The sequence below is a fragment of the Scyliorhinus torazame genome, chromosome 11 (genome assembly GCF_047496885.1).
Source record: "Scyliorhinus torazame isolate Kashiwa2021f chromosome 11, sScyTor2.1, whole genome shotgun sequence".
Lineage (NCBI taxonomy): Eukaryota > Metazoa > Chordata > Chondrichthyes > Carcharhiniformes > Scyliorhinidae > Scyliorhinus > Scyliorhinus torazame.
This window is the reverse complement of record NC_092717.1, coordinates 248692214-248717942: the sequence shown is the minus strand read 5'-3', so window position 1 is coordinate 248717942 and position 25729 is coordinate 248692214. Positions and strand designations below refer to the sequence as shown.

Genomic DNA, 25729 nt, shown 5'->3' with positions numbered 1-25729 from the left:
TCTCACACACACACAAAACCCCACAGACACACGCACTCTCATAAACACTCTCTCACACACACACAAAACCTCACAGACACACGCACTTTCATAAACACTCTCTCACTCATAAACACTCTCTCACACACACACAAAACCTCACAGATACACGCATTCTCAAAAACACTCTCTCACACACACAAAACCTCACAGACACCTGCACTCTCATAAACCCTCTCACACACACACACAAAACCTCACAGACACACGCACTCTCATGAAACCTCTCTCACACACACACAAAACCTCACAGACACCCGCACTCTCATAAACACTCTCTCACACACAAAACCTCACAGACACCCGCACTCTCATAAACACTCTTTCACACACAAACCCTCACAGACACACGCACTCTCGTGAACCCTCTCTCACACACACACAAAACCTCACAGACACCCGCACTCTCATAAACACTCTCTCACTCATAAACACTCTCTCTCACACACGCACAAAACCCCACAGACACATGCTCTCTCATAAACACTCTCTCACACACACACAAAACCTCACAGACACACGCTCTCGCATAAACACTCTCTCACACACACACAAAACCCCACAGACACACGCACTCTCATAAACACTCTCTCACACACACACAAAACCTCACAGACACCCGCACTCTCATAAACACTCTCTCACACACAAAACCCCACAGACACCCGCACTCTCATAAACACTCTCTCACACACAAAACCCCACAGACACATGCACTCTCATAAACACTCTCTCACACACACACAAAACCTCACAGACACACGCACTCGCATAAACACTCTCTCACACACACACAAAACCTCACAGACACACGCGCTCTCATGAACACTCTCTCACACACACACAAAACCTCACAGACACACGCGCTCTCATGAACACTCTCTAACACACACACAAACATTCTCACATACATACACATACACACTCACACACTGATATACAAACCGACCCACACAGACGTACTGACGGGCACACACAGACACCAGCACACACACAACATTCTCTCGGAGATAAATTGACCTTTCTTTGTCTTTTCCTCGCGCGTTTCCAATCCCAGTCGATTCTCCGGATCCTGTTTCTATCTCAAATCTCCAGAGTCTCGGCCCCTTCTGCAATTTTGCAACTTGAGAATCTCAGATGCCGCGAATATGACAGAGCTGATGGCGTGATTGATCTGAAACTTGAACATTCAGGCTGGATGGAGCGGGCTTTTTAAAGGGGCAGAAAACTCTCTTTGAAAAATCTCCAGCAATTATTATTATTTTTCATCATATCTTGAAGAGCAGGATAGTTGATGATTCCATTGTATTAGAACATAGAGCATACAGTGCAGAAAGTGGCCATTCGGCCCATTGAGTCTGCACCGACCCACTTAAGCCCTCACTTCCACCCTATCCCCGTAACCCAATCACCCCCCTAACCTTTTTGTCACTAACACCACCATCTAGCCACAGCAACCAAATTCCTGATTTGCTGCTAGTTAGTCCTGATGAGGTGAAGGGTCAATTCCTGATGAGGTGAAGGGTTAAGGGTGAAGCCCTGATGACGTGCCACAGGAGAGGTGCCAGAGGACTGGGGGACGGCTAATGTGCTTCCGATTTTCAAGAAGTGTTGCAAAGATAAAGCAGGGAATTACAGAGCAGTGAGTCTCACGTCACTGGTCGGGAAACAACTGGAGAAAATCCTGAAGGAGGGAATCTATCTCCACTTGGAGAGGCAAGGTTTGATCAGGGATAGTCAGCATGGTTTGTCAGAGGGAGGTCACGTCTAACAGATTTGATTGAATTTTTCGAGGAGGTGACCATTTGTGTAGATGAGGCCTTGCAGTTATGTAGTTCAAGTCTTTGATAAGGTTCCACGCGGGCGACTGATGAAGAAGATAAAAGCACATGGGATCCAGGGTAACTTGGCAAGTTGGATCCAAAACTGGCTGAGTGATAGAATACAGAGGGTGGTGGTAGAAGGCTGTTTGTGCGACTGGAGGCCGGTGCCCAGTGGCGTACCCCAGGGAGCAGTGCTGGCTCCCTTACTGTTTGTGATATGTATAAACGATAGAGAAGAAAATGTGGGGGGGGGGGGGTGAAAAGTATGTTTTATTTTTGGGGGACAAGAAGATTGGCCGACTGTTAAATAAGTAGCTAAGAAGGTCTTGGGTTGCAGGAAGATATAGACTGGTTGGTCAGGCGGGCAGATCAATGGCAGACGGAATTTAACCCGGAAAAGTGTGAGGTGATGGGCTTTGGAAGGAGAAACCAGTCAAGGGAGAACTCAATGAATGGCAGGACATGAGGAAGCTCAAAGGGACCGTGGGGGGCTGGTCCACAGATCCCTGAAGGTGGCAGGGCAGGCGAATAGGGTCGTTAAGAAGGCATATGGGTCACTTGCCTTTAATATAAAGAGAGAGCTAAGACGAGCAAGGAGGGGACATGAGAAGTATTTGGCAGGTAGGATCAAGGAAAACCCAAAAGCTTTCTATAGGTATGTCAGGAATAAGCGAATGACTAGGGAAAGAGTAGGACCAGTCAAGGACAGGGATGGGAAGTTGTGTGTGGAGTCTGAAGAGATAGGCGAGATACTAAATGAATATTTTTCGTCAGTATTCACTCAGGAAAAAGATAATGTTGGGAGGAGAATGCTGAGACCCAGGCTATTAGAATAGATGGCATTGAGGATCGTAGGGAAGAGGTGATGGCAATTCTGGACAGGCTGAAAATAGATAAGTCCCCGGGGCCTGATGGGATTTATCCTAGGATTCTCTGGGAGGCCAGGGATGAGATTGCTGGACCTTTGGCTTTGATTTTTATGTCATTATTGGCTACAGGAATAGTGCCAGAGGACTGGAGGACAGCAAATGTGGTCCCTTTGTTCAAAAAGGGGAGCAGAGACAACCCCGGCAACTATAGACCGGTGAGCCTCACGTCTGTAGTGGGTAAAGTCTTGGAGGGGATTATAAGAGACAAGATTTATAATCATCTAGATAGGAATAATATGATCAGGGATAGTCAGCATGGCTTTGTAAAGGGTAGGTCATGCCTCACAAACCTTATCGAGTTCTTTGAGAAGGTGACTGAACAGGTAGACGAGGGTAGAGCAGTTGATGTGGTGTATATGGATTTCAGTAAAGCGTTTGATAAGGTTCCCCACGGTAGGCAATTGCAGAAAATATGGAGGCTGGGGATTGAGGGTGATTTAGAGATGTGGATCAGAAATTGGCTAGCTGAAAGAAGACAGAGGGTGGTGGTTGATGGGAAATGTTCAGAATGGAGTTCAGTTACAAGTGGCGTACCACAAGGATCTGTTCTGGGGCCGTTGCTGTTTGTCATTTTTATCAATGACCTAGAGGAAGGCGCAGAAGGGTGGGTGAGTAAATTTGCAGACGACACTAAAGTCGGTGGTGTTGTCGACAGTGTGGAAGGATGTAGCAGGCTACAGAGGGACATGGATGAGCTGCAGAGCTGGGCTGAGAGGTGGCAAATGGAGTTTAATGTAGAGAAGTGTGAGGTGATTCAGTTTGGAAGGAATAACAGGAATGCGGAATATTTGGCTAATGGTAAAGTTCTTGGAAGTGTGGATGAGCAGAGGGATCTAGGTGTCCATGTACATAGATCCCTGAAAGCTGCCACCCAGGTTGATAGGGTTGTGAAGAAGGCCTATGGAGTGTTGGCCTTTATTGGTAGAGGGATTGAGTTCCGGAGTCAGGAAGTCATGTTGCAGCTGTACAAAACTCTGGTACGGCTGCATTTGGAGTATTGCGTACAGTTCTGGTCACCGCATTATAGGAAGGACGTGGAGGCTTTGGAGCGGGTGCAGAGGAGATTTACCAGGATGTTGCCTGGTATGGAGGGAAAATCTTATGAGGAAAGGCTGATGGACTTGAGGTTGTTTTCGTTGGAGAGAAGAAGGTTAAGAGGAGACTTAATAGAGGCATACAAAATGATCAGGGGGTTAGACAGGGTGGACAGTGAGAGCCTTCTCCCGCGGATGGAAATGGCTGGCACGAGGGGACATAACTTTAAACTGTGGGGTAATAGATATAGGACAGAGGTCAGAGGTAGGTTCTTTACGCAAAGAGTTGTGAGGCCGTGGAATGCCCTACCTGCAACAGTAGTGAACTCGCCAACATTGAGGGCATTTAAAAGTTTATTGGATAAGCATATGGATGATAATGGCATAGTGTAGGTTAGATGGCTTTTGTTTCGGTGCAACATCGTGGGCCGAAGGGCCTGTACTGCGCTGTATCGTTCTATGTTCTATATAAGAGCAGGGAGGTTGTGTTGGAGCTGTACAGGAATTGGTTAGGCCCCAGCTGGGGCACTGTGTGCAGTTCTGGTCACCGCACTATAGGAAGGAGGTGATTGCAGTGGAGAGGGTGCAGAGGAGATTCACCAGGATGCTGCCTGGGCTGGAGCGTTTCAGCTCTGAGCGGAGGCTGGATAAGCTCGGGTTGTTTTCCTTGGAGCAGAGAAGGCAGAGGGGGGGGACCTGATTGATGTGTATAAGATTATATGGGGCATGGACAGGATGGACGGAAGGCAGCTGTTCGCCTTAGTTGAAGGGTCAATGATAAGGGGGCATCATTTTAAGTTGAGAGGCAGGAGGTTTGAGAGGGGATTTGAGGACAAATGTTTTCCCCCAGAGGGTGGTGGGAATCTGGAATGCACTACCTGGCAGGAAACCTCACAACCTCTAACAAATACTCAGATTAGCACTTGAAATGCCACAACGTTCAAGGCTTTGGGTCAAGTGCTGGGAAGTGGGATGAGTTTCGCTGGGGCGTCGATTTGTTGATGCAGACTGGATGGACCAAAGGGCTGTAATATTTCCCGTTCACCCGTTAGGTAACGAACAGCTGCAATGTTTATTAAAATATCACCACAATACAGAGGGAAGCTGAGAGGCTGCGAATCAGCTTCCAGGATCGAGCTGACACAGAACCCTGGGGCGATCCCTCACCCCGGCCCTGATTGGTTACCCGGGTCACATGACCCTCCCGGCAGATCGCCCAAAAAGGGGCCAAACACCACACACCCCCCTCCCCTGTCGAAGTTATTTTACACATCGATAAGAATTAGAGGCTGGTTTAGCACAGTGGGCTAAACAGCTGGCTTGTAATGCAGAACAAGGCCAGCAGCGCGGGTTCAATTCCCGTACCAGCCTCCCCGAACAGGCGCCGGAATGTGGCGACTAGGGGCTTTGCCACAGAGACGTTAGGCGCGTGCCATTCAGTGCTGGTCCCCATTTGTGATGGAAGGCAGAATGGCATTTGGGGGGGGTCTCCCAGGGCATCGGGTGGTTTCCCTCTGGGTAAGTTGGCACCTTGACACTGCCAGTATGGCACCCTGCGGCAATGCCCCCTGGCACGGCCCAGGTACGCAGGTGGCATTGCCAGGTTTATATTGTGCCCACACCAGGGATCGGGCCTGGGAGTGCCCTGCCTGTGTGAGGTGGGGTGCGAGGGTGTCAAAGGTCCCTTATAGGTGAGTTGGGGCTTTGGGGGTGGGGGTCACGTCAGGAGGGTTGAGAGGTCGGGAATGCCATTTATAAATGTCGTCCCAATCTCCTCCGACACTGAGGAGTTCCAGCGAGTGGAGTTTCTTGGCGGGGCATTCCTCACCGAGGCCCCGGACCGGCACAGGATCCCGCTCGATCGCATGGCCAATCTCAGCACTGCGAGCGCAGGAAACACCCGTCTAAACGCTCTCTCCCAATGACATCCCGTGAGTTGTGTGCGATCATCGCCTTTGTTTCAAAATCTTCCATCCACTTTGAATGGGCATCGACACGGGGCAATAACATTGTGCCCAAGAATGACCCAAAATAATCAACGTGAACCTAGACGCATGGCTGGCCCGGCCATTCCCAAGGTGCAGTGGGGCAGTTACAGGAAACCGTTGTTGCCGTGGACCAGACTCTCAATGTTATCTTCAATGACAGGTCACCCATCACTCCTGCTGAGCATCTTCACCTTAGACATATCTGGGTGAGCGCCGTGCAATGTGCCTCGGAGCCTGGTACAGGGGTAACTACCCTGGCTCCACAACGTCTGAGGCCATCTCCACGACTTAATCCATCCTTCCGCATCGAGTGTATGCAGAATACAGTGTGGTTTCATCTCTTCAGAAACTGCCCCAACCAGTTACTCATGGATGGCCCATCTCAGTGCGGTCCTGCGATGGCCAGAGGCAACGTAACTGTTAACTCAGTAAATGGTGCCAGCTTTGGGTGTAACCCTATATCACACATTATATATAGCCCCTGTCAGAGTAAAGATTCGATTAAAAGATCCATTTGCTCATTGGACTGTGGCCAGATTAAATCCACACTACAGGTTAAACAAAGTGCTTCATTGCTGTTTTTATTACCCATTCAACGCAATCTGATATATTGAAAAAAACGAATTAATTGAGCTCCTGTCTTATAAACAAATATCAGGCCAAACCTTGCTGGAAAATTAATGATGTGTTAATGACGGACGCCACTATTAATCTGCAAATGGAAGTAAATCCAGGACTGAAGAGTCGGAAAGGAGCCGTCAGTCTCTGAAACTCTCTTCCTCAAAAGGCAGCAGAATCTTTGAATATTTTTAAGGCAGAACTCTTGATTGACAAGGGGGGTGAAAGGTTATCGGGGGTGGGCAGGACCGTGGGGTTGAGGTTACAATCAGATTAACCCCAACCGTATTGAATGGGGGAGCAGGCTCGAAGGGCCGAGTGGCCTACTCCCCTGTTTAAATGCGTGATTTATACCACTTGCCATTTGCCCCACGTAAACAACATTTTGATCGTAACTTTCCCGCTCTTTTTGAGCTCTTGGTGTATTTGTACACAAATTGTTCATTCAATTCGGTACAGAAAGTTAGGGCTGGCGATTAACAGCGGAAGTAGGCTTTTAACCCTCGATGCAACGCTAGTTAATCACCCCCAGCTGGAGAGGGAACAATTTGAACTGTTTCAGGCCCATTCCTGCAGGCTGTAAATTGTTGGTAGAAATGTTTAACATAGAACAGTACAGCACAGAACAGGCCCTTCGGCCCTCGATGTTGTGCCAAGCATTGTCCGAAACCAAGATAGTGGAATAAATAGTTATTTCAAAAAAAGAAAGCTGTGACATTTCCTTTCTATCTCTTTATTCGCTCAGCCCCTTCCCCCTTTCTTGTGCCTCCTGCAGTCTCTGAGTTGACGCAAAATCACCCAATTTCCCTCTCCATCATTCAGTCCCTCATTTATTACTCAGGAGTGTGAGTGCTAATCCTGTCGGTCACCGAGATCCCAGATGCTGCCAGGTGGCACCATTAGCAACGCAAACCCTGTAGCACGGTTCAATTCCCGTAACAGCCTCCCTGAACAGGCGCCGGAATGTGGCGACTAGGGGCTTTTCACAGTAACTTCATTTGAAGCCTACTTGTGACAATAAGCCATTTTCATTTCAGAGATTTTGTGCAAGGGTTATTGGGGAGTTGAGGAATAAAAGCAAATTACTGCGGATGCTGGAATCTGAAACGAAAGAGAAAATGCTGGAAAATCTCAGCAGGTCTGGCAGCATCTGTCGGGAGAGAAAAGAGCTGACGTTTCGAGTCCGATGACTCCTTGTCAAAGCTAACAGAGAGAGAAAGTGGGAAATATTTATACTGTGGAGTGAGAATGAAAGATGAGTCATAGCCACAGAAACCCAGGGAAACCGGGTGCTAATGGCCACAGAAACCCAGGGAAACCGGGTGCTAATGGCCACAGAAACTAAGGGAAAGAGTGCTAATGGCAGTCCCCAGAGAGAACAAAAGATGTGAAAGGCCAAACAGCAGAGAAACTAACATCAGAGGATGAACTGTAGATGTGGGGGGAGGGGAAGGGGGAAGCAAAGAGGAGAAAGGTGAAGGGAAGGTGGATAAGATTGGGGGGGAATTTAAGTGTATATTAAGAAAGAAAGAAAGAAATGGTAAAAGACGGTTAAAATGAAATGAAAACAAATGGGTCGAGGGGGGGGAGAGCTGATCATCGGAAGTTGTTGAATTCGATGTTCAGGCCGGAAGGCTGGAGCGTGCCTAACCGGAGTTGAGGAATAATTATCTTCACCCAGAGCGTGATGATGTCTGGAGCTCACTGTGTGACAGGGCGTAGGAGACATTTAAAAATCACTTGGTTCAGAAGCTAAGGAACTGTAACCTGGGCTGTACACACCAGCGATTGGCTGATCCAACTGGTTGATGCGCTGAGAGTTGGGAAGTGGGATTAGATTGGTTGGCCGCACAGCCGAGTTTCACTCCGGATTCTCTACCCCGATCTCCGATATAAAACAATACCTCCCCCCGCTCTACCCACAAACACCGGGGCAAACATCCCGCTCAAGACCCAGGGGAAATCCCGCCCCCCCCCCCCCTGCAAACACAGGGCAAACCTTCACCCCCACAAGCACTGCAGCAGTGCCAAACACTGGAGCACAACCCACCACAAGCACTGTGGCAAACTACCACCCCCCCGAAAAGCACGGGGGAACCACCCCCCTCACACACCAACCCAGGTAAATCTCCCCCCCTCCCAAGCACACATATGGGGCTCTCCAGAGGGCGTAGCCACCTGTCACTGTCAGGGTGACACGGACAGGGGTCAGTGCCAGGCCTTGCCCGGATTTGTCCGCCCCCCGCCCCCCCCCCCCCCCCCGCCCCCTCTCCTCCAGGGGCTACACTTAGCTTTGCTCCCTGAGCGGGTTCCCCTGAACTGCTTCCTGTTGTAAACCTCGATGGGGAATTCCCTACCTGGGGGGGGGGGCTCTTACCAATGACCAGATTGTAATGGTTGTGTTGTAATTCACCTACTGACCACTAGGTGTCTCACTAGTATACAAGTGAATGCAAAGTCAGCTGACCTCAGACTGGCTGGAGGAAGCTGAAGAGAGGTTGCTTGTGACTGATCATACTGTTATTCATTTGTAGTTTTGTATATAGTTTACCCAAAGTTAAAGTTAATAAATAAATTTATAGCTTTAGCTGCAAGTGTTCTTGCAATATGAATCAGGCCATCCGACAAGAACATTACACAGATCACCTGTTTCTGTGGTTGGGGGGCTATCATTATGCTGCACGGTGACCTCGATGCCCTAGTTCAGTTGCAGAGATAGAAAATGGTTCGGGCCCTATTTACGGGATTGCCACTAAAATCAATCTTATAATGCCTGGAACTGCAGGAATCCCAATGTGTACACTGACCAGTGATCGGGCAAAGGGAGCCCGTTGTTGACTGCTCCATTTCACTGGGGAATTGAGGCACGGGACATAGCCCATTGAGCTGTGATCAGCTCGCTGCACCACATACAGGCCGAAGGCTGCCACTCTCGCACCTGAAAAGTGCCCAGTCCACCTCAGATTACCCCAGAAAGGGCAGAGCATCTCAAAGAACTGAAACGGGTTAAGATAGCCACCTCACGCTGTTACTCTGCATTGGCGACACACCTGGTCGATTCCACCAATGCTGCCCATCACACAAGTGAATATTGACATGTCGGAGTTTCGGTGCTGGGTATGTGGGCTGCAAGCCCCAGCAATTGGCTGCTCGAATCAAACACCTTGTTCCTTTGGTGGTTTGTGATAGACAGAATACAGATCGGACTCAACCAGCCCCTCCCTGCCACTTGCAAAACTCAAAACTCAACGTCCAATAATAGTGGCTTGATTGTACAGAATTTGAGTATTGCTGAAAAAAGGGGAAAGCTGTTGAAGCTTTTCACCGTCCACTCAGCAGGAAAGCTCGCAACGGGTTTTCCAACCGTAACGGATTAAGATACGTCAATAACAATTTACCCTGCGTGAGAAGAGAGCACTGCCTGGTGGAATCTGATTGGTGGAGGCATTGCCATGGAGAATGCAGCATGGAACAGTTAACTGCCCAGCTTTGTTCAAATTAAAAGCCCAACAGGTTCATATGGGATCACTAGCTTTTGGAGCGCAGCTCCTTCCACAGGTGAGTGGCTCACCTGAGGAAGGAGCAGCGCTCCGAAAGCTGGTGATTCCAAACAAACCTGTTGGACTTTAACCTGGTGTTGTAAGGCTTCTTACTGTGCCCACCCCAGTCCAACGCCGGTATCTCCAGAGCAGATTAAAAGAAGCAGGACTGTTTTCAGCAGAACATCGACTGCAAAATGTGATTCCATGATTGGGCGCACTTTCTGAACAATACTGAGTGCGTTAATAGCTACACTATTAATGCAATGTTAGCATTCATGTCGAGAGGGCTAGAATACAAGACCAGGGATGTACTTCTGAGGCTGCATAAGGCTCTGGTCAGACCCCATTTGGAGTATTGTGAGCAGTTTTGGGCCCCTTATCTAAGGAAGGATGTGCTGGCCTTGGAAAGGGTCCAGAGGAGGTTCACAAGAATGATCCCTGGAATGAAGAGCTTGTCGTATGAGGAACGGTTGAGGACTCTGGGTCTGTACTCGTTGGAGTTTAGAAGGATGAGAGGGGATCTTATTGAAACTTACAGGATACTGCGAGGCCTGGATAGAGTGGACGTGGAGAGGATGTTTCCACTTGTAGGAAAAACTAGAACCAGAGGACACAATCTCAGACTAAAGGGACCATCCTTTAAAACAGAGATGAGGAGGAATTTCTTCAGCCAGAGGGTGGTGAATCTGTGGAACTCTTTCCCGCAGAAGGCTGTGGAGGCCAAATCACTGAGTGTCTTTAAGGCAGAGATAGATAGGTTCTTGATTAATAAGGGGATCAGGGGTTATGGGGAGAAGACAGGAGAATGGGGATGAGAAAATATCAGCCATGATTGAATGATGGAGCAGACTCGATGGGCCGAGTGGCCTAATTCTGCTCCTAGGTCTTATGGGTTTATGGTCTTACTAATAACCAGTTTAAGATAATCAGCCAATCTCATAATGTGGCTCACTTACATCCGCGAGATGCAACATACCTTCATAGGCATGGCACAGTGGTTAGCATTGCTGCCTCACAGACCAGGGACCCGGGTTCGATTCCGGCTTGGGTCACTGTCTGTGCGGAGTCTGCACATCCTCCCCGTGTCTGCGTGGGTTTCCTCCGGGTGCTCCGGTTTCCTCCCACAGTCCAAAGATATGCGGGTTAGGTGGGGTTACAAGGTTGTGGGGATGGGGTCGGGGGGGAGTGGGCCTAAGTAGGGTGCGTTTTCGGAGGGTCGGTGCAGACACAGCTTCTGCACCGTGGGAATTCTATGAGACAGGGACCCATTCTCTGCAAACAAAAGGGATATGTTCAAGACTTGTGCCTTATTTGAATTACCCACGAACTTGGGGAGCCTGTAGTTTCCTGTTGCTTGCATCGCGGCATCGCCTCAGCCAATCAGAGTAACCGACCAATCAGCACCCTTTGTCCCTGTAGTATAACAGTCAGACTCAGATAAATTTGAGCCAATTGTGTCCAGAGTTTCTGCTGCGCTGTTCCCATCGTTCTTGCTCATTGCTCCCTGTCCAGACTTTCACTCGTTACGGAAAATGCTACACCTTCAACTCCGGAAAAGATGGGAAGCCTCTACTGACGACCATGAAAGGCGGCACAGGGAACGGGCTGGAGGTGATGCTGGACATTCAACAGGACGAGTACCTGCCTGTGTGGGACAAGACAGGTGAGAGGCAGAGAGACAAGAACATCATTGACAGCAGGGAATGGGGGGGGGGGGGGGGGGGGGGGGGGGGGAGGTGGTAAAGCGGATGGGGCGACATGGGAGGAAGGAGAGATGGGAGTTGAGGGAAATGGGAGGGAGTGTGTGGGGTTGGAAGGAGGTTGAGAGAGGAATGTGGGGCGGGGGGTGAAGTGTGGGGGGGGGTGGAGGGTGGAGTATGGGGAGAGCGTAGGGAGGGGGGGGGGGTAATGTGGGAAGAGGAAGCAGGGTGAAGGTGGAGATGAGGAAGAGAGGGAGTGTGTGGGATGGAGGAAGAGGGGGGGGTTTGCCCAGAAATACCTGGGACATTGGGGTCCAGCTGAACAAAACAGGGGCCCAGGATCATTTTATCCGTTTCCCATCTGGCAGCCAATCCGAATGGGGCAGCAGGAAAGCCAATGGGAATGATTGGGATTTATGGAGGTTCCTGGAGAATGCTAAGGGGCGAGGTTTTGGAGCAGGGAAGGGGGGCTTTGAGCGTTAGTTATCAGTTGGAACATCTCCTTGTGTGGCTGACTTTTAACTTTCATTCGATAACCATTCCCGTCAGGCGTCTTTCACCATTTGACAGCGAGAAAGGCAAAACAATAACAACAATAACTTGCATTCAAATACCACCTTTAACATCTCATCACACAGGGAGTCAGCAGACAAAACGGAGCCTCCTAGGGAGATACCAGGTCAGGTTACCAAACCCTTGCTTATTGAGGTAGGTTTTAGGGAGGAGGGCACAGTGTGGGGGTGGAGGGGTTTCGGGAGGGAGTTTCCGGAGCCTGGGGCCTCACGCAGCTGAAGACAGGATCACCAATGGTGGCGAGATTAAAATTGGGGACAGGTTAGAGGCCAGAACTGGAGGAGTGCAGAGATCCCGGAGGCCTGTGGGATTGGAGGAGGTTACAGAGATAGGGATGGAGGAATTTGAAAAGGAGGAGGGGAATTTTAAAATAAAGATGTTGTTTGAGCGGGAGGCAGTATGGGTCAGTGTGAGCACAGGGTGGGGTCAGGAGAGCGGGCAGGCTGTGTTCAGACACAGAGCTGAACTCTGGATGAGCTGAGAGGGTCAAAGGTGGGAGGGCGGCCAGGGGATGATTGAAACACTTGAGTGTGGAGGTAACGAAGGGGTGGGTGAGGGTTTCAATGCTGCTATTATTATTGATTGATGTATTCTCTCTCTCTCCCAATTTGACAATCCCGCTCACAGAAGAGACTTCCTTTGAGGCTGGACTGAAGATTCAGATCCACACGCAGGACGAGCCTCCTTATATCCACGAGTTGGGGTTTGGGGTTGCTCCAGGTTTTCAGACGTTTGTTTCCACACAAGAGCAGCGGGTAAGGTACCAACTGCGGTTTGCCCATGGGGCAGAGTGAAGGAGGGACGAGGTCACCATCCTCTTTCCCAGCTCTCAGTCCGAGCCACACCATCTACCCGGCACTCCCAGCAGCTTAGCGGCAAGGAACCCCCCCCAGAAACATCCCGCCTCCCTTCAGATCGGCCGCAGGGTTAACTCGCAATGTCGGAAAAATCAATAGGAACAGGAGGAGGCCATTCAGCCCCTCCAGACTGGTCCACCTTCAATTACAGCGCAACTGGTCTGCATCCGAACTCCATCTTCCCGCAAAAATCTATCAATCTCAGGTTTGGAATGTCAAATTGACGCCTCCCCTCGCCCGCCCCGAGCCTCGATAGCTCCACCAGGGGCAGAGTTCCAGATTCCCAAGCCCCCTCTGTGTGAGGGGCAGCTTCCTGATATCACCCCTGAATGGCCTGAATGGTTACTCCCCGTGTTCTGGACTCACTGGCTGTTTATTCTGGGTTCATTTAGGGAAGGGGTTCAGTCGCCTGATTTGAGGTTGAGTTGGTTCATGCACCCCTGATACCTTTCATGTCGAGGTATCGCTCATACTTCCTGCTTTATTTGATGAACCATCAATCTCCTGAATATTCTTTGACATTTCTGGGATTTGGGCCTCGCTGGCGATGGCAACACTTATTGCCCAGCCCTAGTTGCCCTTGAGAAGGTGGGGGTGAGCTGCCTTCTTGAACCACGGCACTCCCTGTGATCACGTGGTGTAGGTACACCAACTGTGCTGTGAGGGAGAGAGTTCCAGGATGTTGCCCCAGCGACAGTGAAGGAACGGCCAATATATTTCGAAGTCACGATTGTGAGTGACTTGGGTGCGAACCTCGAACTGGCAGTGTGGTCAAGGGAACTCCAGGTGGCAATGAGGTGAAGTGAACTACAGGTGGCAGTGTGGTCAAGGGAACTCCAGGTGGCAGTGTGGTGAAGTGAACTCCAGGTAGCAGTGTGGTCAAGGGAACTCCAGGTGGCAATGAGGTGAAGTGAACTCCAGGTGGCAGTGTGGTCAAGGGAACTCCAGGTGGCAGTGTGGTGAAGTGAACTCCAGGTGGCAGTGAGGTGAAGTGAACTCCAGGTGGCAGTGTGGTCAAGGGAACTCCAGGTGGCAGTGTGGTAAAGTGAACTCCAGGTGGCAGTGTGGTGAAGTGAACTCCAGGTGGCAGTGTGGTCAAGGGAACTCCAGGTGGCAGTGTGGTGAAGGGAACTCCAGGTGGCAGTGTGGTGAAGGGAAATCCAGGTGGCAGTGTGGTGAAGGGAACTCCAGGTGGCAGTGTGGTGAAGAGAACTCCAGGTGGCAGTGTGGTGTAGGGAACTCCAGGTGACAGTGTGGTGAAGGGAACTCCAGGTGGCAGTGTGGTGAAGGGAACTCCAGGTGCCAGTGTGGTGAAGGGAACTCCAGGTGGCAGTGTGGTGAAGGGAACTCCAGGTGGCAGTGTGGTGAAGTGAACGCCAGGTGGCAGTGTGGTCAAGGGAACTCCAGGTGGCAATGAGGTGAAGTGAACTCCAGGTGGCAGTGTGGTCAAGGGAACTCCAGGTGGCAGTGTGGTGAAGTGAACTCCAGGTGGCAATGAGGTGAAGTGAACTCCAGGTGGCAGTGTGGTCAAGGGAACTCCAGGTGGCAGTGTGGTAAAGTGAACTCCAGGTGGCAGTGTGGTGAAGTGAACTCCAGGTGGCAGTGTGGTCAAGGGAACTCCAGGTGGCAGTGTGGTGAAGGGAACTCCAGGTGGCAGTGTGGTGAAGGGAAATCCAGGTGGCAGTGTGGTGAAGGGAACTCCAGGTGGCAGTGTGGTGAAGAGAACTCCAGGTGGCAGTGTGGTGTAGGGAACTCCAGGTGACAGTGTGGTGAAGTGAACTCCAGGTGGCAGTGTGGTGAAGGGAACTCCAGGTGGCAGTGTGGTGAAGGGAACTCCAGGTGGCAGTGTGGTGAAGTGAACGCCAGGTGGCAGTGTGGTGAAGGGAACTCCAGGTGGCAGTGTGGTGAAGGGAAATCCAAGTGGTAGTGTGGTGAAGGGAACTCCAGGTGGCAGTGTGGTGAAGTGAACTCCAGGTGGCAGTGTGGTGAAGAGAACTCCAGGTGGTAGTGTGGTGACGTGAACTCCAGGTGGCAGTGTGGTGAAGGGAACTCAGGTGGAAGTGTGGTGAAGTAAACTCCAGGTGGCAGTGTGGTGAAGGGAACACCAGGTGGCAGTGTGGTGAAGGGAACACCAGGTGGCAGTGTGGCGAAGTGAACTCCAGTTGACAGTGTGGTGAAGGGAACTCCAGGTGGCAGTGTGGTGAAGGGAACACCAGGTGGCAGTGTGGTGAAGGGAGATCCAGGTGGCAGTGTGGTGAAGGGAACTCCAGGTGGCAATGTGGTGAAGTGAACTCCAGGTGGCAGTGTGGTGAAGGAAACAACAGGTGGCAGTGTGGTGAAGGGAACGCCAGGTGGCAGTGTGGTGAAGTAAACTCAAGGTGGCAGTGTGGTGAAGTGAACTCCAGGTTGCAGTGTGTTGAAGGGAACTCCAGGTGGCAGTGTGGTGAAGTGAACTCCAGGTGGCAGTGTGGTGAAGTGAACTCCAGGTGGCAGTGTGGTGAAGTGAAACACCAGTAGGCAGTGTGGTGAAGGGAACTCCAGGTGCAGTGTGGTGAAGTGAACTCCAGGTGGCAGCGTGGTGACGGGAGCACCAGGTGGCAGTGTGGTGACGGGAACTCCAGGTGGCAGTGTGGTGAAGTGAACTCCAGGTGCCAATGTGGTGAAGTGAACTCCAGGTGGCAGTGTGGTGAAGGGAACTCCAGGTGGCAGTGTGGTGAAGGGAACTCCAGGTGGCAGTGTGGTGAAGTGAACTCCAAGTTGCAGCATGGTGAAGTGAACTCCAGGTGGCAGTGTGGTGAAGTGAACTCCAGGTGGCAGTGTGGTGAAGTGAACTCCAGGTGGCAGTGTTGTGAAGGGAACTCCAGGTGGCAGTCTGGTGAAGTGAACTCCAGGTGGCAGTGTGGTGAAGGGAACTCCAGGTGGCAGTGTGGTGAAGTGAACTCCAGGTGGCAGTGTGGTGAAGTGAACTCCAGGTGGCAGTGTGGTGAAGGGAACTCCAGGTGGCAATGAGGTGAAGTGAACTCCAGGTGGCAGTGTGTTGAAGGGAACTCCAGGTGGCAGTGTGGTGAAGGGAAATCCAAGTGGTAGTGTGGTGAAGGGAACTCCAGGTGGCAGTGTGGTGAAGTGAACTCCAGGTGGCAGTGTGGTGAAGAGAACTCCAGGTGGTAGTGTGGTGACGTGAACTCCAGGTGGCAGTGTGGTGAAGGGAACTCAGGTGGCAGTGTGGTGAAGGGAACTCCAGGTGGCAGTGTGGTGAAGGGAACTCCAGGTGGCAGTGTGGTGAAGGGAACTCCAGGTGGCAGTGTGGTGAAGGGAACTCCAGGTGGCAGTGTGGTGAAGTGAACTCCAGGTGGCAGTGTGGTGAAGTAAACTCCAGGTGTCAGTGTGGTGAAGGGAACACCAGGTGGCAGTGTGGTGAAGGGAACACCAGGTGGCAGTGTGGCGAAGTGAACTCCAGTTGACAGTGTGGTGAAGGGAACTCCAGGTGGCAGTGTGGTGAAGGGAACTCCAGGTGGCAGTGTGGTGAAGGGAACACCAGGTGGCAGTGTGGTGAAGGGAGCTCCAGGTGGCAGTGTGGTGAAGGGAACTCCAGGTGGCAATGTGGTGAAGTGAACTCCAGGTGGCAGTGTGGTGAAGGAAACAACAGGTGGCAGTGTGGTGAAGGGAACGCCAGGTGGCTGTGTGGTGAAGTGAACTCCAGGTGGCAGTGTGGTGAAGTGAACTCCAGGTGGCAGTGTGGTGAAGTGAACTCCAGGTGGCAGTGTGGTGAAGTGAACACCAGGTGGCAGTGTGGTGAAGGGAACTCCAGGTGCAGTGTGGTGAAGTGAAATCCAGGTGGCAGCGTGGTGACGGGAGCACCAGGTGGCAGTGTGGTGACGGGAACTCCAGGTGGCAGTGTGGTGACCGGAGCACCAGGTGGCAGTGTGGTGAAGTGAACTCCAGGTGCCAGTGTGGTGAAGTGAACTCCAGGTGGCAGTGTGGTGAAGTGAACTCCAGGTGGCAGTGTGGTGAAGGGAACTCCAGGTGGCAATGAGGTGAAGTGAACTCCAGGTGGCAGTGTGGTGAAGGGAACTCCAGGTGGCAGTGTGGTGAAGTGAACTCCAGGTGGCAGTGTGGTGAAGGGAACTCCAGGTGGCAGTGTGGTGAAGGGAACACCAGGTGGCAGTGTGGTGAAGGGAACACCAGGTGGCAGTGTGGCGAAGTGAACTCCAGTTGACAGTGTGGTGAAGGGAACTCCAGGTGGCAGTGTGGTGAAGGGAACACCAGGTGGCAGTGTGGTGAAGGGAGCTCCAGGTGGCAGTGTGGTGAAGGGAACTCCAGGTGGCAATGTGGTGAAGTGAACTCCAGGTGGCAGTGTGGTGAAGGAAACAACAGGTGGCAGTGTGGTGAAGGGAACGCCAGGTGGCAGTGTGGTGAAGTAAACTCAAGGTGGCAGTGTGGTGAAGTGAACTCCAGGTTGCAGTGTGTTGAAGGGAACTCCAGGTGGCAGTGTGGTGAAGTGAACTCCAGGTGGCAGTGTGGTGAAGTGAACTCCAGGTGGCAGTGTGGTGAAGTGAACACCAGGTGGCAGTGTGGTGAAGGGAACTCCAGGTGCAGTGTGGTGAAGTGAACTCCAGGTGGCAGCGTGGTGACGGGAGCACCAGGTGGCAGTGTGGTGACGGGAACTCCAGGTGGCAGTGTGGTGAAGTGAACTCCAGGTGCCAGTGTGGTGAAGTGAACTCCAGGTGGCAGTGTGGTGAAGGGAACTCCAGGTGGCAGTCTGGTGAAGTGAACTCCAGGTGGCAGTGTGGTGAAGGGAACTCCAGGTGGCAGTGTGGTGAAGTGAACTCCAGGTGGCAGTGTGGTGAAGTGAACTCCAGGTGGCAGTGTGGTGAAGGGAACTCCAGGTGGCAATGAGGTGAAGTGAACTCCAGGTGGCAGTGTGTTGAAGGGAACTCCAGGTGGCAGTGTGGTGAAGGGAAATCCAAGTGGTAGTGTGGTGTAGGGAACTCAGGTGGCAGTGTGGTGAAGGGAACTCCAGGTGGCAGTGTGGTGAAGGGAACTCCAGGTGGCAGTGTGGTGAAGGGAACTCCAGGTGGCAGTGTGGTGAAGTGAACACCAGGTGGCAGTGTGGTGAAGGGAACTCCAGGTGCAGTGTGGTGACGTGAACTCCAGGTGGCAGTGTGGTGAAGGGAACTCAGGTGGCAGTGTGGTGAAGGGAACTCCAGGTGGCAGTGTGGTGAAGGGAACTCCAGGTGGCAGTGTGGTGAAGGGAACTCCAGGTGGCAGTGTGGTGAAGGGAACTCCAGGTGGCAGTGTGGTGAAGTGAACTCCAGGTGGCAGTGTGGTGAAGTAAACTCCAGGTGGCAGTGTGGTGAAGGGAACTCCAGGTGGCAGTGTGGTGAAGTGAACTCCAGGTGGCACTGTGGCGAAGTGAACTCCAGTTGACAGTGTGGTGAAGGGAACTCCAGGTGGCAGTGTGGTGAAGGGAACACCAGGTGGCAGTGTGGTGAAGGGAGCTCCAGGTGGCAGTGTGGTGAAGGGAACTCCAGGTGGCAATGTGGTGAAGTGAACTCCAGGTGGCAGTGTGGTGAAGGAAACAACAGGTGGCAGTGTGGTGAAGGGAACGCCAGGTGGCTGTGTGGTGAAGTAAACTCAAGGTGGCAGTGTGGTGAAGTGAACTCCAGGTTGCAGTGTGTTGAAGGGAACTCCAGGTGGCAGTGTGGTGAAGTGAACTCCAGGTGGCAGTGTGGTGAAGTGAACTCCAGGTGGCAGTGTGGTGAAGTGAACTCCAGGTGGCAGTGTGGTGAAGTGAACTCCAGGTGGCAGTGTGGTGAAGTGAACTCCAGGTGGCAGTGTGGTGACGGGAGCACCAGGTGGCAGTGAGGTGAAGGGAACTCCAGGTGCCAGTGTGGTGAAGTGAACTCCAGTTGCCAATGTGGTGAAGTGAACTCCAGGTGGCAGTGTGGTGAAGGGAACTCCAGGTGGCAGTGTGGTGAAGTGAACTCCAAGTTGCAGCATGGTGAAGTGAACTACAGGTGGCAGTGTGGTGAAGTGAACTCCAGGTGGCAGTGTGGTGAAGTGAACTCCAGGTGGCAGTGTGGTGAAGGGAACTCCAGGTGGCAGTCTGGTGAAGTGAACTCCAGGTGGCAGTGTGGTGAAGGGAACTCCAGGTGGCAGTGTGGTGAAGTGAACTCCAGGTGGCAGTGTGGTGAAGTGAACGCCAGGTGGCAGTGTGGTGAAGTAAACTCAAGGTGGCAGTGTGGTGAAGTGAACTCCAGGTTGCAGTGTGTTGAAGGGAACTCCAGGTGGCAGTGTGGTGAAGTGAACTCCAGGTGGCAGTGTGGTGAAGTGAACTCCAGGTGGCAGTGTGGTGAAGTGAAACACCAGTAGGCAGTGTGGTGAAGGGAACTCCAGGTGCAGTGTGGTGAAGTGAACTCCAGGTGGCAGCGTGGTGACGGGAGCACCAGGTGGCAGTGTGGTGACGGGAACTCCAGGTGGCAGTGTGGTGAAGTGAACTCCAGGTGCCAATGTGGTGAAGTGAACTCCAGGTGGCAGTGTGGTGAAGGGAACTCCAGGTGGCAGTGTGGTGAAGGGAACTCCAGGTGGCAGTGTGGTGAAGTGAACTCCAAGTTGCAGCATGGTGAAGTGAACTCCAGGTGGCAGTGTGGTGAAGTGAACTCCAGGTGGCAGTGTGGTGAAGTGAACTCCAGGTGGCAGTGTTGTGAAGGGAACTCCAGGTGGCAGTCTGGTGAAGTGAACTCCAGGTGGCAGTGTGGTGAAGGGAACTCCAGGTGGCAGTGTGGTGAAGTGAACTCCAGGTGGCAGTGTGGTGAAGTGAACTCCAGGTGGCAGTGTGGTGAAGGGAACTCCAGGTGGCAATGAGGTGAAGTGAACTCCAGGTGGCAGTGTGTTGAAGGGAACTCCAGGTGGCAGTGTGGTGAAGGGAAATCCAAGTGGTAGTGTGGTGAAGGGAACTCCAGGTGGCAGTGTGGTGAAGTGAACTCCAGGTGGCAGTGTGGTGAAGAGAACTCCAGGTGGTAGTGTGGTGACGTGAACTCCAGGTGGCAGTGTGGTGAAGGGAACTCAGGTGGCAGTGTGGTGAAGGGAACTCCAGGTGGCAGTGTGGTGAAGGGAACTCCAGGTGGCAGTGTGGTGAAGGGAACTCCAGGTGGCAGTGTGGTGAAGGGAACTCCAGGTGGCAGTGTGGTGAAGTGAACTCCAGGTGGCAGTGTGGTGAAGTAAACTCCAGGTGTCAGTGTGGTGAAGGGAACACCAGGTGGCAGTGTGGTGAAGGGAACACCAGGTGGCAGTGTGGCGAAGTGAACTCCAGTTGACAGTGTGGTGAAGGGAACTCCAGGTGGCAGTGTGGTGAAGGGAACTCCAGGTGGCAGTGTGGTGAAGGGAACACCAGGTGGCAGTGTGGTGAAGGGAGCTCCAGGTGGCAGTGTGGTGAAGGGAACTCCAGGTGGCAATGTGGTGAAGTGAACTCCAGGTGGCAGTGTGGTGAAGGAAACAACAGGTGGCAGTGTGGTGAAGGGAACGCCAGGTGGCTGTGTGGTGAAGTGAACTCCAGGTGGCAGTGTGGTGAAGTGAACTCCAGGTGGCAGTGTGGTGAAGTGAACTCCAGGTGGCAGTGTGGTGAAGTGAACACCAGGTGGCAGTGTGGTGAAGGGAACTCCAGGTGCAGTGTGGTGAAGTGAAATCCAGGTGGCAGCGTGGTGACGGGAGCACCAGGTGGCAGTGTGGTGACGGGAACTCCAGGTGGCAGTGTGGTGACCGGAGCACCAGGTGGCAGTGTGGTGAAGTGAACTCCAGGTGCCAGTGTGGTGAAGTGAACTCCAGGTGGCAGTGTGGTGAAGTGAACTCCAGGTGGCAGTGTGGTGAAGGGAACTCCAGGTGGCAATGAGGTGAAGTGAACTCCAGGTGGCAGTGTGGTGAAGGGAACTCCAGGTGGCAGTGTGGTGAAGTGAACTCCAGGTGGCAGTGTGGTGAAGGGAACTCCAGGTGGCAGTGTGGTGAAGGGAACACCAGGTGGCAGTGTGGTGAAGGGAACACCAGGTGGCAGTGTGGCGAAGTGAACTCCAGTTGACAGTGTGGTGAAGGGAACTCCAGGTGGCAGTGTGGTGAAGGGAACACCAGGTGGCAGTGTGGTGAAGGGAGCTCCAGGTGGCAGTGTGGTGAAGGGAACTCCAGGTGGCAATGTGGTGAAGTGAACTCCAGGTGGCAGTGTGGTGAAGGAAACAACAGGTGGCAGTGTGGTGAAGGGAACGCCAGGTGGCAGTGTGGTGAAGTAAACTCAAGGTGGCAGTGTGGTGAAGTGAACTCCAGGTTGCAGTGTGTTGAAGGGAACTCCAGGTGGCAGTGTGGTGAAGTGAACTCCAGGTGGCAGTGTGGTGAAGTGAACTCCAGGTGGCAGTGTGGTGAAGTGAATACCAGGTGGCAGTGTGGTGAAGGGAACTCCAGGTGCAGTGTGGTGAAGTGAACTCCAGGTGGCAGCGTGGTGACGGGAGCACCAGGTGGCAGTGTGGTGACGGGAACTCCAGGTGGCAGTGTGGTGAAGTGAACTCCAGGTGCCAGTGTGGTGAAGTGAACTCCAGGTGGCAGTGTGGTGAAGGGAACTCCAGGTGGCAGTCTGGTGAAGTGAACTCCAGGTGGCAGTGTGGTGAAGGGAACTCCAGGTGGCAGTGTGGTGAAGTGAACTCCAGGTGGCAGTGTGGTGAAGTGAACTCCAGGTGGCAGTGTGGTGAAGGGAACTCCAGGTGGCAATGAGGTGAAGTGAACTCCAGGTGGCAGTGTGTTGAAGGGAACTCCAGGTGGCAGTGTGGTGAAGGGAAATCCAAGTGGTAGTGTGGTGTAGGGAACTCAGGTGGCAGTGTGGTGAAGGGAACTCCAGGTGGCAGTGTGGTGAAGGGAACTCCAGGTGGCAGTGTGGTGAAGGGAACTCCAGGTGGCAGTGTGGTGAAGTGAACACCAGGTGGCAGTGTGGTGAAGGGAACTCCAGGTGCAGTGTGGTGACGTGAACTCCAGGTGGCAGTGTGGTGAAGGGAACTCAGGTGGCAGTGTGGTGAAGGGAACTCCAGGTGGCAGTGTGGTGAAGGGAACTCCAGGTGGCAGTGTGGTGAAGGGAACTCCAGGTGGCAGTGTGGTGAAGGGAACTCCAGGTGGCAGTGTGGTGAAGTGAACTCCAGGTGGCAGTGTGGTGAAGTAAACTCCAGGTGGCAGTGTGGTGAAGGGAACTCCAGGTGGCAGTGTGGTGAAGTGAACTCCAGGTGGCACTGTGGCGAAGTGAACTCCAGTTGACAGTGTGGTGAAGGGAACTCCAGGTGGCAGTGTGGTGAAGGGAACACCAGGTGGCAGTGTGGTGAAGGGAGCTCCAGGTGGCAGTGTGGTGAAGGGAACTCCAGGTGGCAATGTGGTGAAGTGAACTCCAGGTGGCAGTGTGGTGAAGGAAACAACAGGTGGCAGTGTGGTGAAGGGAACGCCAGGTGGCTGTGTGGTGAAGTAAACTCAAGGTGGCAGTGTGGTGAAGTGAACTCCAGGTTGCAGTGTGTTGAAGGGAACTCCAGGTGGCAGTGTGGTGAAGTGAACTCCAGGTGGCAGTGTGGTGAAGTGAACTCCAGGTGGCAGTGTGGTGAAGTGAACTCCAGGTGGCAGTGTGGTGAAGTGAACTCCAGGTGGCAGTGTGGTGAAGTGAACTCCAGGTGGCAGTGTGGTGACGGGAGCACCAGGTGGCAGTGAGGTGAAGGGAACTCCAGGTGCCAGTGTGGTGAAGTGAACTCCAGTTGCCAATGTGGTGAAGTGAACTCCAGGTGGCAGTGTGGTGAAGGGAACTCCAGGTGGCAGTGTGGTGAAGTGAACTCCAAGTTGCAGCATGGTGAAGTGAACTACAGGTGGCAGTGTGGTGAAGTGAACTCCAGGTGGCAGTGTGGTGAAGTGAACTCCAGGTGGCAGTGTGGTGAAGGGAACTCCAGGTGGCAGTCTGGTGAAGTGAACTCCAGGTGGCAGTGTGGTGAAGGGAACTCCAGGTGGCAGTGTGGTGAAGTGAACTCCAGGTGGCAGTGTGGTGAAGTGAACTCCAGGTGGCAGTGTGGTGAAGGGAACTCCAGGTGGCAATGAGGTGAAGTGAACTCCAGGTGGCAGTGTGGTGAAGGGAACTCCAGGTGGCAGTGTGGTGAAGTGAACTCCAGGTGGCAGTGTGGTGAAGTGAACTCCAGGTTGCAGTGTGGTGAAAGGAACTCCAGGTGGCAGTGTGGTGAAGGGAACTCCAGGTGGCAGTGTGGCAAAGTGAACTCCAGGTGGCAGTGTGGTGAAGTGAACTCCAGGTTGCAGTGTGGTGAAGGGAACTCCAGGTGGCAATGAGGTGAAGTGAACTCCAGGCGGCAGTGTGGTGAAGGGAACTACAGGTGGCAGTGTGGTGAAGGGAACTCCAGGTGGCAGTGTGGTGAAGGGAACTCCAGGTGGCAGTGTGGTGAAGTGAACTACAGTTGCCAATGTGGTGAAGTGAACTCCAGGTGGCAGTGTGGTGAATGGAACTCCAGGTGCCAGTGTGGTGAAGGGAACTCCAGGTGGCAGTGTGGTGAAGGGAACTCCAGGTGGCAGCATGGTGAAGTGAACTCCAGGTGGCAGTGTGGTGAAGTGAACTCCAGGTGGCAGTGTGGTGAAGGGAACTTCAGGTGCCAGTGTGGTGAAGTGAACTCCAGGTGGCAGTGTGGTGAAGGGAACTCCAGGTGGCAGTGTTGTGAAGTGAACTCCAGGTGGCAGTGTGGTGAAGTGAACTGCAGGTGGCAGTGTGGTGAAATGAATTCCAGGTGGCAGTGTGGTGAAGGGAACTCGAGGTGGCAGTCTGGTGAAGTGAACTCCAGGTGGCAGTGTGGTGAAGGGAACTCCAGGTGGCAGTATGGTGAAGTGAACTCCAGGTGGCAGTGTGGTGAAGTGAACTCCAGGTAGCAGTGTGGTCAAGGGAACTCCAGGTGGCAATGAGGTGAAGTGAACTCCAGGTGGCAGTGTGGTCAAGGGAACTCCAGGTGGCAGTGTGGTGAAGTGAACTCCAGGTGGCAGTGTGGTGAAGTGAACTCCAGGTGGCAGTGTGGTGAAGTGAACTCCAGGTGGCAATGAGGTGAAGTGAACTCCAGGTGGCAGTGTGGTCAAGGGAACTCCAGGTGGCAGTGTGGTAAAGTGAACTCCAGGTGGCAGTGTGGTGAAGTGAACTCCAGGTGGCAGTGTGGTGAAGGAAACAACAGGTGGCAGTGTGGTGAAGGGAACGCCAGGTGGCTGTGTGGTGAAGTGAACTCCAGGTGGCAGTGTGGTGAAGTGAACTCCAGGTGGCAGTGTGGTGAAGTGAACTCCAGGTGGCAGTGTGGTGAAGTGAACACCAGGTGGCAGTGTGGTGAAGGGAACTCCAGGTGCAGTGTGGTGAAGTGAAATCCAGGTGGCAGCGTGGTGACGGGAGCACCAGGTGGCAGTGTGGTGACGGGAACTCCAGGTGGCAGTGTGGTGACCGGAGCACCAGGTGGCAGTGTGGTGAAGTGAACTCCAGGTGCCAGTGTGGTGAAGTGAACTCCAGGTGGCAGTGTGGTGAAGTGAACTCCAGGTGGCAGTGTGGTGAAGGGAACTCCAGGTGGCAATGAGGTGAAGTGAACTCCAGGTGGCAGTGTGGTGAAGGGAACTCCAGGTGGCAGTGTGGTGAAGTGAACTCCAGGTGGCAGTGTGGTGAAGGGAACTCCAGGTGGCAGTGTGGTGAAGGGAACACCAGGTGGCAGTGTGGTGAAGGGAACACCAGGTGGCAGTGTGGCGAAGTGAACTCCAGTTGACAGTGTGGTGAAGGGAACTCCAGGTGGCAGTGTGGTGAAGGGAACACCAGGTGGCAGTGTGGTGAAGGGAGCTCCAGGTGGCAGTGTGGTGAAGGGAACTCCAGGTGGCAATGTGGTGAAGTGAACTCCAGGTGGCAGTGTGGTGAAGGAAACAACAGGTGGCAGTGTGGTGAAGGGAACGCCAGGTGGCAGTGTGGTGAAGTAAACTCAAGGTGGCAGTGTGGTGAAGTGAACTCCAGGTTGCAGTGTGTTGAAGGGAACTCCAGGTGGCAGTGTGGTGAAGTGAACTCCAGGTGGCAGTGTGGTGAAGTGAACTCCAGGTGGCAGTGTGGTGAAGTGAACACCAGGTGGCAGTGTGGTGAAGGGAACTCCAGGTGCAGTGTGGTGAAGTGAACTCCAGGTGGCAGCGTGGTGACGGGAGCACCAGGTGGCAGTGTGGTGACGGGAACTCCAGGTGGCAGTGTGGTGAAGTGAACTCCAGGTGCCAGTGTGGTGAAGTGAACTCCAGGTAGCAGTGTGGTGAAGGGAACTCCAGGTGGCAGTCTGGTGAAGTGAACTCCAGGTGGCAGTGTGGTGAAGGGAACTCCAGGTGGCAGTGTGGTGAAGTGAACTCCAGGTGGCAGTGTGGTGAAGTGAACTCCAGGTGGCAGTGTGGTGAAGGGAACTCCAGGTGGCAATGAGGTGAAGTGAACTCCAGGTGGCAGTGTGTTGAAGGGAACTCCAGGTGGCAGTGTGGTGAAGGGAAATCCAAGTGGTAGTGTGGTGAAGGGAACTCAGGTGGCAGTGTGGTGAAGGGAACTCCAGGTGGCAGTGTGGTGAAGGGAACTCCAGGTG

At 53.0% G+C, this 25729-nt stretch overlaps 1 protein-coding gene across 2 annotated transcripts in view; it reads left to right on the top strand.

Annotated features, from left to right (window-relative positions):
• Positions 1-25729, top strand: part of asic1c (acid-sensing (proton-gated) ion channel 1c) — a 529389-nt gene that overhangs the window by 185467 nt on the left and 318193 nt on the right. For both annotated transcript variants that reach the window (XM_072468555.1, XM_072468556.1), the window contains exons 2-3: positions 11486-11636; positions 12874-13001. In XM_072468555.1, the coding sequence (XP_072324656.1) occupies positions 11486-11636; positions 12874-13001 (279 nt within the window). The remainder of the gene's footprint in view (positions 1-11485; positions 11637-12873; positions 13002-25729) is intronic.